The sequence below is a fragment of the Cebus imitator genome, unplaced genomic scaffold (assembly GCF_001604975.1).
Source record: "Cebus imitator isolate Cc_AM_T3 unplaced genomic scaffold, Cebus_imitator-1.0 Scaffold848, whole genome shotgun sequence".
Lineage (NCBI taxonomy): Eukaryota > Metazoa > Chordata > Mammalia > Primates > Cebidae > Cebus > Cebus imitator.
The window spans coordinates 136,914-150,388 of NW_016108163.1; the positions used below are offsets into that span (position 1 = coordinate 136,914).

Genomic DNA, 13,475 nt, shown 5'->3' on the forward strand with positions numbered 1-13,475 from the left:
GAAGGAAGAAGATGAGGAAGAGGAAAAGGAGAAAGGAAGGAAGGGCAGGAAGGGAAGAGACAGATTTTCTGAAGAGCCTTGTTAGGGCTCGGAAAAGGATGCCCCAAAGTATGGCTCTTGGAAGTGCTGAGTACTTTGAACTAAAGAAACAACCTCAGAATCAAAGCCTCTCTGACTTCCCGAAGCCCCACTGCCTCTTGATCCTCTTTCTTGATGGAATGGCAGGGAGGGGCTTTCTCTAAGTTTCCCTTATTTTATTTAGGGAAGTTCCTCCAGAGGGAGATTGTCATGAACCCTCTCACTGGAATCTGTATTAACCAGAAAAGATTAACTCAGATTCCAGGAGAGAAAACTAAATGTCTCCATGCCCTGGACATCTCGCCCAGACAGTTCTATTCTTTTCTTCACCGCCTATTCTGAGGGCGGCTACCTGGGAGGCTTTATCTGTATAATAAGACAAGCTTTGTTTCCAGAGCAGTTGCTCCCCTTACCCTCCCATTGCTTCTTGCCACCACCTTCCAGGAGCCTTCAAGCCCCTATTTCTTTTTTTTTTTTTTTNCTCATGTTACCCAGGCTGGAGTGCAATGGCGCGATCTCGGCTCACCGCAACCTCTGCCTCCTGGGTTCAGGCAATTCTCCTGCCTCAGCCTCCTGAGTAGCTGGGATTACAAGCACGCACCACCAGGCCCAGCTAATTTTTTGTATTTTTAGTAGAGACGGGGTTTCACCAAATTGACTAGGATGGTCTCGATCTCTTGACCTCGTGATCCACCTGCCTCGGGCTCCCAAAGTGCTGGGATTACAGGCTTGAGCCACCGCGCCCGGCCGCCCCTATTTCTTTACGTAGCTGCAAGTCCTATTTAAGCTTCAGCCATCTGCCCCTTCTTTGAGTCTCTCTCACACTTTCTGGGACCCCTGTGAATACGTGCATAATAAATGTGTAGGCCTTTTCATCTGTTAATCTGTCTACTGGCAGCTTCATTTCTCAGACTTAAATATCCAAACGCCAGAGCAGAGAAAAAAAGATTCTCTCACCCCTACAGGCTCAAAAGAAGACTAGAAGAAATTCACTAGTTTTATGGAAGACCATAATTTGAGGGGATAGCCATGAAGCAGTTAGATGGGGCAGCCAGGTGTCCCTACAAATATAAGTTGTGCTGTAGACTGTTGTTCATAGTTCTTATCACATCCTTTTTATTTGGTGGACATATTTTTATCAAGTTTATCTTCATATTTTTTTTTTTGCTGAAGTCATTTGCAACTCTAGCTTTGAATAACGTTAGATACCAAAGAAATATAAAAAATATATTGTAAATAATTTAAAAAAATTTTTTTTTAGAATCAGGGTCTTCCTCTGTCACACAGACTGGAGTGCAGTGGCACCATCATGTCTTACTGTAACCTGAACTCTTGGGCACAAGCCAGCCTTCTACCTCAGCCTCCAGCGTAGCTAGGACTAGAAGCGTGCACCACCACTCCCAGGTAATTTTTTTTTTCTTTGTAGAAAAAACTTTTATTTGGTATTCTTCGTATTTAAAAAAAAATTGACAATGTGTCTTTTTAAGTACAAAAGGACATTTGATTTGTTTCCAGTTTAGGGCTAACATAGAAACTGGACTAGTTTTTGTTTCCTGCAACTAAGTCCTGACTGTCTACCTTTACTGAGATCCATTCTACCATGCTTTTGTTTTCAGCCCAGTAAAGCCGATAAGAATGCAGCTGTGGCCAGTCCCTGGTCATTGTTACTGTAAAACAAACAAGCCAACAGTTGATTAATAATTTTAGTTCAAATATATCACTAGCTGCTTTGGATTTTGCTGAGTTGTTTTTTTAAGCACAAAGTTTTCTGATGGCAGGGTGCAGTGGCTTATGGATTGTGACCCCAGCATTTAGGAAGGTGAGGTGGGAGGATTTCCTGAGGCCAGGAGTTGAGGCCACTTTGGGCCACATAGAGATAAAGAAGTCACTGAAAACAGAAATTATATCTTTCTGTGTCCTCAACATGTATTGAAAGCCCCATTTGTATAAGGTATGGCTAAAAATTTTCCAAATCATTAGTGCTTGTTATTTTTTGCTGAATAGTTCCTTCCTCAGCTTCTCTTTTTCCTCATACATTTCACCATAAGCAGCAATGACTAACCAGACTGCACATGTCACATTTTACTCAGAAGTCTTCTCAGCTAAATACTCAAGTTCATTATTTATAAATTCTGTTTTCCACCCAACTGTGGAATACAATTCAGCCAAGTTTCTGCCACTTTATAAAAAGATCACCACCATTCCTTCAGTTTCTAATTACGTCATTCATTTCTTTCTGAGATCTTACCATAAGCATCTTTAAAATTCTTATATTTTAAAATTAACAGAAAATTTTTGGAACAATTTTAGGTTTACAGAAAAATTGAGTGGAAAGTAGTTTCAGTATACTCCTTCCTTCTTGCATTACTGTAGTACATTTGTTACAACTGATGAGCAAATGCTGATAAATTATTACTAACTAAAGGCCATAGTTGACATTACGGTTCTCTCTTTATGCTGTATATTCTACAGGTTGTAACAAACGTATAACAACATGTATCCACCATTACAAAATCATACAGAATGGTGTCACTGCCTTAAAAATCCAATGAAAGTCACTTATTCGTCCTTCTCTCCCTCCCCCTAAACCCCTGGCAACCACTGAACTTTGCGGTTTCCTTATATTAGCCTTTTCAGAAACGTTACATAGATGAAATTACACAGTATGTAGCCTTTTCCAGGTTGACTTCTTTCACTCAGCAATATGCATTTAATGTTCTTCTGTTTTTCTTCCTTTTTGGTAGCTGGATTGCTCATTTCTTTTCCTTACTGAATATTTCATTGTCTGAATGTACCATAGTTTAAGTATTCGTTCATGTACTGAAGGACATCTTGGTTGCTTCCAAGTTTTGGCTACCATGAAAAAAGCTGTTATAAACATTCTTGGGCAGGTTTTGTGTGCACATACCTTTTCAAGTTCTTTGCACAAATAACAAGGAACACAATGACCAGATCCCATGGTAATGGTATGTTTAGTTGTGTAAGAAATTGTCAAACTGTCCTCCAACGTGGGTCTAATGTTTTGCATTCCCATCAGCAATGAAAGTTTCTGTTGCTCCACATCCTTGTCAGCACTTGGTATTGTCAGGGTTCTGGATTTTGGCCATTTTGATAGGTGATAGTGGCATCTCATTTTTTTTGAGATGGAGTCTCGCTCTGTCACCAGGCTGGGGTGCAGTGGTACAATCTTGGCTCACTGCAACCTCTTCCTCCCATGTTCAACCAATTCTCCTGCCTCAGCCTCCTGAATAGCTGGGACTACAGGCACACGCCACCATGCCTAGCTAATTTTTATGTTTTTAGTAGAGACGGGGTTTAACCATGTTGGCCAGGATGGTCTCGATCTCTTGACCTCGTGATCAGTCCAACTTGGCCTCCCAAAGTCCTGGGATTATAGGCATGAGCCACCCGCCTGGCCTCCACTGTTTTAATTTGCATTTCCCTGAGGACATATGATGTGGAGCACCTTTTCATATGCTTATTTTCCATCTGCATATCTTCTTTGAAGACATCTTATGGTCTTTGGCCTATTTTTTAATCTGTTTCCTTACTGTTGAGTTTTAAGAGTTCTTATATATTTTGGATACAGTCTTTTATCAGATATGTATTTTGTAAATATTTCCTCCCAGTCTATGACTTGTCTTTTCATTGTCCTATTTTTTTTTTTAAAAAAAAGCAATGTTCTCTCCATGACAATATATGCATTCTCTAAGATGACTGATGCTTTCTCTATCATGTCCCACACTTCCAAGTGAGCTCTCACCAGAATCTAACTTTAATGTTCACATTTCTACCATCTTTTCAAGACAATCTAGGCTTTTAAAATTTACATGCCTCAGAATTCTACCAGCTTCTACCCATTACCAAATGCCAAAGTCCTTTCCACATTTTTAGGCATTTATTACAGCAGCACCCCACTCCCCAGTACTAAAATTTATGTCAATATTTTAGGGCTGCCAAAACAAATTACCACAAACAGTTGTACTGGCCAAATAAAACAAACTTAGGGTCAAATGTGGTGGCTCACACCTGTAATCCCAGCATTTTTGGAGGCCAAGGAGGGAGGATCACTTGAGCCTAGGAGTTGGAGACCAGTCAGGCCAAAATAGTGAAACCTGGTCCTTAAAAAATAGTAACAAATTTTAAAAGTTAAGGTGTTGTTATCTAAAATTCATTCAATTCTAAAATTTATTTCTTAGGCCTCTATGTATGAAAGACAACTTGGCTGATATAAAAATCTGGGTCACAGATATTTCCCCGCAGTTATCATTCCATTGTTTCTTAGCTCTTAATGTAGCAAAACGGAGATGAAGGCATCTTGACTTTTGATCCTTTGTAATTATTTAGCTTTTTGGTTGTTTGTAGGACTTTGTTTTTTCCCTTTGTAGTTTTAAATTTTCTTTGCCAGCATATGCCTGGGTCTCTCTTTCTGGAATATTATGAAGTGTTTGTTTTGTTTTGTTGTTTTTGAGACACGGTCTCATTTCATCACTCAGGATGGATTACAATGACACAATCTTAGCTCACTGCAATCTCTACCTCCTGGGTTCAAGCAATTCTCCTGCCTCAGCATCCCAAGTAGCTGGGATTACTGGTGCCCACTACCATGTCGAGGTAATTTTTGTATTTTTAGTAGAGACAGGATTTTGCCATGTTGACCGGGCTGGTCTGAGCTCCTGACCTCAAGTGATCCACCTGCCTTGGCCTCCCAAAGTGCTGGGATTACAGGTGTGAGCCACCGAACCTGGCCTGTTTTTAGTTTTTGTAGTTGTTGTTGGGAGAGTTGGGGGACAGGTCTCCCTCCGTCACCCAGGCTGGGGTGCAGTGCACCATCATAGCACACTAGTCTCAAACTCCTGGGCTCAAGTGGTCCTCCCACTTCAGCCTCCTGAGTAACTGGGACTATAGGTGTATGCTATCATGCCCAGCTAACTTAAAATTTTTTGTAGAGGTAGGGTCTGGCTATGTTACCCAGGCTGGCCTCCAACTCCTGGCCTCAAGTGATGCTCCCAGGATTACAGGTATGAACCTCCATGCCAGGCCTGAAGTGTTTAATATGCACATGTATTCTTCTTAAACTCAGGAATTAAAAAAAAAAAAAAAAAATCTCTTTACTAGGGAATCTAGCATGAGAGATTAAGAGTGATTGGGACCAGATTACTAAACTTCTACTCCCAGGTTCCCCATTTACTGCCTACCTGACCTTGAAAGTCACGCAACCTACCTATGCCTCAATTTCCTTTATTTTAAAGTACAAATAATAATAAAGAAGTAACTTCATTAGATTGTTTTAAGAATTAAGTAAGTTAATACAGGTATTTAGAATGCTGCCTGGCACATAGAAAGTGTTAATGATAGCTGATTTTATCTAGTCTCTCCTTGATAGCCAATTATCCACATGTTGGCTTTCTATCCTCTGCCCTTCATATCTATCACTTTCTCTTAGTCAGTGATATTCATCCTTTCCTTTTCAATCATAATTTTTTTTTTTAGATGGAGTTTTGCTCTTGTTGCCCAGGCTGGAGTGCAATGTGGCAATCTCAGCTCACCGCAATCTCTGCCCTGTGGGTTCAAGCAATTCTCCTCTCTCAGCCTCCAGAGTAGCTGGGATTACAGGCATGCGCCACCACGTCCGGCTGACTTATTTTATTTTTTATTTTTAGTAGAGATAGGGTTTCTCCATGTTGGTCAGGCTGATCTCCAACTCCTGACCTCAGGTGATCCACCCGCCTTGGCCTCCCAAAGTGCTGGGATTACAAGCATAAGCCACCGCACCCGGCCCATAGAGAAGCTTTAAAAGAATACTGTCCAGCTACTCAGGAGGTAGGGGCAGGAGAATCACTTGAACCCAGGAGGCAAACGTTGCAGTGAATTCAGATCCCACCACTGCACTCCAGCCTGGGCAACAGAGCAAAACTCCTCTCAAAAATAAAACAAAAGAATATCGCATACATAAATGGTTCACTGTAACACAGCATCAATTCAGTTTTTCTCCAGAATGACTTTATGTTGCTGCATTTTAAATAGGCTTGCTATGTATTTTTTGTCCTTTTTGTTACAAGCCTGTTCTCTCACAGCTTTCTTTCCTGTTCCATTCATGCCAAATTTTCTTGTACTCTACAGAGGATACCAAATTGTTTGGTATTCTCCAAATTTGGTATTCTTGAAATTATTTTTTAGTTCCTACAGATGTTTTCTGAAATCTGCTCTTACAGACTTCTAAATATTATTCCCTTTCCCTTCATCGTAACTGTTTTTCATATACTCAGTGTTAGGACTTCCAGGTTTAATGCTTTGTCAGCCAACAAGCTGAGAGACTTGACCTTGGTCTCTTATCCAAATGCTGGGAATGCACACCAGCACAATAAAATGCAAGTGCCATGTCTTAAACATAAAATCCGATTTGTTGGATTCTTTTTTCTGCCAACCACATAATGACAGACTGGCCTTGGACCACACTCTCAGCTATGTGCTGGCTGACAGGCATATAAAATGCTCTACTAAGGAGCAAAGCTTGGGAATATCACCTACGGGTTTCCTTAAGCATTCAAAAACATGTTGGGGCAGGGCCCAGTGGCTCATTCCAGCTCTTTGGGAGGCCGAGGCTGGTGGATCACTTGAGGCCAGTAGTTCGAGAGCAGCCTGGCCAAACGGTGAAACCCCGCCTCTACTAAAAATACAAAAATTAGCCGGGCATGGTGGCGCATGCCTGTAATCCCAGCTACTCGGGAGGCTGAGGTGGGAGAACCGCTTGAATCCGGGAGGCGGAGGCTGCAGTGAGGCGAGATTGCGCCACCACACTGCCGTCTCGGCGACACAGCGAGACCCTGTCTCAAAAAAAAAAAAAAAAAAAAATGTTGCTCGCCACTCAACTGAGAGTCGTGAAAATAATGTTAATGGGTAACGACTAGTATTTCCAAAATGACAAAGGAGTAGAACCGAAAACACAAGGTAGAACATGTAATAAAGTAACGCTTGTTTGCGTTTTAAACTGTGTGTACACGTGTATTTCCTACGATCCGTTCAGTCAGGCAAGTTTCAGAGTCATTACAACGCACACGCGTACCTCAAACAGAAGCAAACGCCCGGCAGCGAGAGCGCGCGGCCCGCGCAGGGCGAACGTACGCGGCGGCTGAGACCTCCAGGAAAGGAAGTTCTGGGACCGCGTCGCGGAGCGTTCTGGGAACGCCGGCGCCAGCGTGCGGGGCGGGACTCGCTCCTAACGACCGGAAGTGACCGTTGAAGCCGGTTGTAGGCGTGGAAAGAGGTTGGCGCTCGGCAAGTCCAGCTGCCTCGGCTCCCTGCCTTAGGTCTGGTGACGGTCAAACCGCTTCCGGACCCGGGATCGGAGTGTGCGGGTCGCCAGAGGGGGAGGGGAGCTCAGGTATCACCATGGCAACAGCCAGCCCTCCGGGCCCGTGACGTCACCCTTCTGGTTTCGCGCTTAGAGGCCTCTGCAGGAGCAAGCTGGGGCGTCCTCGAAGGGGGCGCACCTCGCCTTCCTCTGCGGGGCGGTCCCGCCCCGATCCCTTGGAGGGCTTTGTTCTTTTGTTCTGGCCTAAGGGGAAGTCGGGTGCCGGGACCCGCCCTGCTGGTCCACCTTCCAGCTTTAACACCCTGCAACAGGTGTGTCTTCGTGTTATCAGAGCTCGCAGGCGTGTGAGCCACAAATGTGCACAGAGGGAACAGACCAGGTCCGTGGATGCCCCTGGCCAGATTCTAGGGTGGCACCAAAGGTTTTTTGGGTCTGAGGCAGAACCTGCGTACCCGATCTCCACTCTGGTTTTGTTCATCGGAGTGCCACACGCCTCTCTAGTGCCCTGTTGGGGCACTTCTCTTGTGTAGGTCCTCTTGGTCACTCTGCAAGACTCTGCTGTGTGATTGTGTGACGTATGCGCTGACGACATCCTGTGTCTTTTAGGGTAGACAACCTCAGCGTGTTGCAGACTCCCTGCAAGGGGAGCTAGACATCTGAGTTCCAGACCGAGGTACCAGCTGAAGGAACGCTGCCTGGCGAACCCTGCTGTCCAAGTTCCTGAGGAACGGGATGAGCTCCTGAGATGGAAGGTAGTGGGGTCGACTTGGGAGACAGCGGGGTCATGGAGGCTTGATAACAGTCATGACTGAAGGATCAAATACTTGAGATCAGAGCAGGAGAGCTGGAAGGAAGGAACGCTATGCTTAGTGATTAGCAAAGAAACCGAATTACACTGTAGGAAGAGATTCTTAGTTATTTTATACTGAGATACTTGGGAGAAGAGTTTATTTTTTCTTCATTCCGTTGCGGAATGAGAAGACATAATGATTCAGAATATCTGTGATCCCCACATGACTTCTAGATATTAAATATTAAAATTATAATCTTGAAGTCAGAAGACATTTTGGTAATTATCCCTTCAATGAAAGAGTCTGTTTTGAAATATCCTTTGCAGATGGCTATCTGTCAACCCTATGCCAGAACTAGTGTGGCATTAAACTCACCATTTTGGGTGCAGACTATTCCCTTGTTGGCTTTCTTTTTTAGTTTCTTACATTAAACAGATGTACTTGTCCCTGTAACTTTTGTATTGATCTTAGTTCTTAGTCTTCCAAAGAAAAGAGAACTGTTCTTTCTTTCACGTTGCTGCCCTTAAGGTATGTGAGTTCAGCTGTTAAAACTCCTCATAAATTCTTTTCTAAGCAATACAGCCTCACTTCTTTTGATTGGTCTATGTGATGTATCTAGACCTCTTCTCTGAAAACTCTCCTGCTTGTCAGCATTTTCTTAAAATGCAGTGCCTAAAGGTAAACATAGTTCTTTGGATGTGCTTTTAAAAGTACCTAAAAGAATAATGTACTACTCTTTGACTCGGATTAGACTTCTGCTCTTTGGCATCAGATCGCATTTGCTTTAAAAGCCATCAATGATGTACTGTAAACTTTAGATCTTTTTTACATAAACTGCAGTAATCTAGATTTACACCATTGTTGTGTAATGCAATTGTTATCATCCTTAATGTCAGGATTTATATTTATGATTGTTCGATTTTTTGGTCACACGTTTTTGGCTTTCAGAATGATTGTGAATCCTAATTTAGTTATTCATTGTTTTAACTGTCCTTTCCAACCTAATGCCACTAGCAGATTTGATGAATATTCCTTCTATTTCTTCCTACATGTCATCGAACAGGTCACAGTAAAGGTAGAGGCTTATGACGTGTCCCTGTAGACTTCCCTCTGCATTGGTGTTGTCTTTACATTCTGTAGGTATGGCTGTGGAGTCAAGTTTGGCTTAACCTATTATGCAGTCCTTTTTTTCTTGCTTTTGTTAAAAATAATATCATTAGAAGTCTTATGTAGGTTTGGTTCATACTTCTTTTCAATTTTTTGTTCTTCAAGTCTTTTTTTTTTTAATTATTATTATTATTCTAAGTTTCTCAGAATTAAATCAGCCAAAGTAGTTTCATTAAAAGCCTTTGCTTTTAATTTATTTTTGGGATTTCTCACAATTTTATCATTATGATTAACTAAACTGAGCCTCTGTTCTTTGTAATCATAGTATTTGTAGCACATACTGAGCATTTACTATGTGCCAGGCACACAGTTGTTTCAAAAACAGTAACTGTTACTGTTTTTGGTTCTATTGGTTTCTGTTACTTGGAATAAAAAGCATCTTACCTGAGACATTTCTGTTGAATCGGTTTTCCTAAAGTCTTGGGTACCTGTCTGTGTATGTAGAACATTTTCTTTCACTGTTGATTCCCAAGATAATGTCTTCCTTTTTTTCTTAAGGCTTCTGTTACAAAACAGTTTTTCCTTACTGGTCAAAATCAAGTTGAGCATAATAGTTTCCTTTATTGCTTCCTCTACTTTCTGAGACATGACACCATTAATATAAATTAAGAAATTTCTTGATTAATACATTTTTTACAAAATGAAACTTACATTCTTAGCCACAGTTGAAACCACTTGTGTTTTCTCCATATTATTTATCACTCCCACTTGTGTAAGCTGTCCATGGCATACTGTGGCCAGTGTGGTGCTGCTTTCGATTTTTTCTCTCTTCCTTTTGATTTAGCTACAGTTTCCATCAGCTTTCACACTCAAAATTATTGCATGACATAGAATAATCCATCTCTTAGTCTGTCTCTTTCTATCAGATCATTTTGGGTAAATTTTACCCAGCTATCTTTTAACCAAGGCTTGGTCTTAAAACCCACATTAGGCTAGGTAGGTCTCTCTGGAATTTGAATCTTGGAACTAAAATCAAATGGCACTGACCTATCCTGATGGTGGTATCCCAAAGAGATTGTCCTCGCACCTTAGTGGCACAATTTAGATCCCCTGAAATTACTTAGGTTCTGTCCATTTGATTGTTTAGCTTTTCTTTTTGTTCATGTTCCCCGCTGTCTTTAGATTGGGTTTCCCTTCATTTTTTCAGGTGTAAATTCACTTGGCTTATTGCCACTATCTCATGAATTTGTGTGTGCTCATAAATACCCATCTTGACCCTTTCCTGTTTTGATTTTTTCTTGTTTTTTACCAAGCATCTCCTACAGCATTGTTAGTCTTTTTGTTTCACACCTCATGTCTCGAATTCAATTTTTATATCCAGAGACATTTTCCCTCACTAGTCTTTCTGCGAACATTAAATTTCTAAGAGGAGAAAATTCTTCTTGTCTTCTTTGTGGAAACAGGTATACCTAATTTGGTTTTCCTTACCATGACCTCTTTAAGACAATTTTGAAAGGTATGTTTGTCAGACATTTGCCTCTAGTCTTTTAAAAATGAGGAAATTGAAGCCTAAAGAAGACAAAGGACTTGTATAATTATAAATAATTAATTACCAGGCAAGTCATTTTGAGAATCAGGCTTTCCTGTCAACTACTTCTGTGAATGGATTGTCCCAAGAGCAAAGTTTTTGTTTGTTTATTAAGGTATAAGTTATATACAGTAAAGTACACAAATATTGTACGGTGTATAGCTTTTTGAATTTTTATGTGTCTGTAAACTAGTATAACCAAGATATGGAATGTTTCTAATGCCCCAGAAGTCTTCTGTGCCTCTGCCCACTCAGTTATCCCTCCAGGAGTACTATTCTAACTTTTATGACCGTAGATCAGTTTGGTTGGTTTTTGAACTTAATATAGTCATACAGTATACATTCTTTTGTGTCTGGCTTATTTTGCTCAACATTATGTTTATGAGATGCATCCATGTTGTCATGTTAGTAGCTCTTTCTTATATTTTGAAATAATCCATTGTATGAAAATACCATGGTTGTTTATGCTATATTCTGTTAAAAGGCATTTGGGTTGTTTCCAGTTCTGAGATATTATGAATAAATCTGCAGTGAAGATCCTTGTAGAAGTCTTTGGTGGACATAAGCATTTCTATGGATGTAAGGACAGGAGTGGAACTGCTGAGTCATAGGATAGTCATATGTTTAGCTTAGTATAAAGTACGAAACAGTTTTCATAAGTGGTTGATAAATTTATACCATATACCAATGAAAAAAGTTCTAATTGCTTTATAGTCTCGCCAGCAATTAGCATTGACCATGTCTGTTTAAGACATTCTATTGGGTGGGTAGAATAAGTAGCTTATGTCATTGTGATCTTTAATTTACATTAATAGCAAAGTTTTCAAAGGGCCTGTGAAGACTTTTGGAAAGTAATCTGATCATTTCTTTATATTTTATATGCAGCAGAGAAAAGGCAGCAGAAATAGTTTGCCTCACTTAATGAGGAACATAGATTGAGTTTTATAATACATATGACCACTAAGTGTCTAGATATAAAACTGAATCATAAATCAATGCTTTACCTCCTGAGCCTACTGAGGAGGTTACCAGGGCCCCAGTTATCTTGTATCTTTTTTTGCATCCTAAAATATAAAAGAAATGGCATAGTTTCTGTTACTTTCAAAAAGAAAAGTAAACGGGATTTATGGATTGCTTGTAATAGCTAAACTGAACAGAAGTCATATGGTGCTGCTTCTTCCCCTAGATCAGTCCTCCCCAGACTCCACCCTTCTCCAAGGGGGACATACTCTGCTCTCATCAGCCAGTTTTCAGGTAAGATGAGATTTCTTGATATGCCATTTTATTCTTTGGAAGGTGATTGTGTATTTATTTTCTTTCGTTCGTTCTTTTTATAAAAATCAAAAATCAATGCTGGAATCCATTCTGGGCTCTTATCTGTCTAGTAACCTCATTCCTGGTGCTGCCTCTCCAGCTTTAATTAATATATTCACCACTTACCTCTTGCTTAGTATCTTGCCATGCTCCAAGGATGGGAGAGCAAAAGAAGTACAAAACTTGATTTTTTTTTTTTTCCTGAGACAGAGTCTTGCTCTGTCACCCAGGCTGGAGTGCAGTGGTACAATCTCAGCTTACTGCAACCTCCACCTGCTGGGTTCAAGCAGTTCTCCTGCCTCAGCCTCCCAACTAGCTGGGACTTCAGGTGTGTGCCGCCATGCCCAGGTAATTATTTGTACTTTTAGTAGGGACGGGGATTCACTATGCTGGCCAGGCTGGTCTCGAACTCCTGACCTCATGATCCACCTGCCTCAGCCTCCCAAAGTGTGGGGATTACAGGCATGAGCCACCACATCCGGCCCCAAAACTTTATCCTTTAATAGACCAAAATGACTACTAGAAAACAAAACAGGTAAATGTAAGAAAGGTGAAACGAGTATTGTAGATATTAGAGAATGGAAAAATGTGTGTGATCTGGAGGGATTAGAGTTTCATGGAGGATGGGGGATATAGGTGACTTTTGGATATTTGAACAAGTAAGGCAGTAGGGATGGGGGTATGGATTCTAAGGTATAGAGAAGATTATAAGCAGAAGTGCGTAAGTAAGAATTAACAGCTGTTACACAGAATTCAGAAAAATTTGGAAGAGATGGTTTATGGCAAGTGATACACAGATGATTGAATGAAGTCAGAATATGAAAGTCTCTAATACTTGGATGAGAAGTTGAAGGCTTTATTATATAGGCCATTTATGAACCATTAATGATTTTTAATGGAAGAAAAGTGACCTGGATGTTTTAGGAAAAACTGATAACTGATTGAGAACTTAGACAAAAAAGGTAACAATTGCTCACCAGCCATCGTCAACCTCAAACCCTCCTCCTTCTTAAACTTTCCCCTCTGCTTAATCCCTGTCCCATAACTGATTCTTCTTAACAAAGAAATGGTACCAGTTCTTCCCACTTTCAGCTCAAGTACTTTTGGTATTACTTTTTTTTTGATTGGGGGGTACGTTGTGACAATAAACTGCACATATTTAAAAATATATAATTGAATATGTTTTGACATATATAAATTCATGAAACCATTACCACAATCAAGAGAATAAAAATATTCATAATCAGAAAACATATCTTGTATGACTTGAATCCTTTTAAAT

At 40.7% G+C, this 13,475-nt stretch overlaps 2 protein-coding genes across 5 annotated transcripts in view; one reads left to right on the top strand and one right to left on the bottom strand.

Annotated features, from left to right (window-relative positions):
* The window catches only part of ZNF391 (zinc finger protein 391), a 109,857-nt gene that overhangs the window by 22,833 nt on the left and 73,549 nt on the right, over positions 1-13,475 (bottom strand). The window contains exon 5 of one of the 2 annotated variants that reach the window (XR_001822355.2): positions 7,145-8,237. The exons of the other annotated variant lie outside the window; for it this stretch is intronic. The gene's annotated coding sequence lies outside the window, so the exon portion shown is untranslated. The remainder of the gene's footprint in view (positions 1-7,144; positions 8,238-13,475) is intronic. 2 annotated transcript variants of the gene reach the window in all.
* ZNF184 (zinc finger protein 184) overlaps positions 7,323-13,475 on the top strand; it is a 21,021-nt gene continuing 14,868 nt past the window's right edge. Inside the window, exons 1-3 of one of the 3 annotated variants that reach the window (XM_017520525.2) lie at positions 7,323-7,704; positions 8,000-8,145; positions 12,066-12,133. In XM_017520525.2, the coding sequence (XP_017376014.1) occupies positions 8,139-8,145; positions 12,066-12,133 (75 nt within the window). In that variant the 5' untranslated portion in view covers positions 7,323-7,704; positions 8,000-8,138. Of the gene's footprint in view, positions 7,773-7,999; positions 8,146-12,065; positions 12,134-13,475 lie in introns of all 3 variants that reach the window. The other 2 variants (XM_037735585.1, XM_017520523.2) reach the window with 2 other exon arrangements.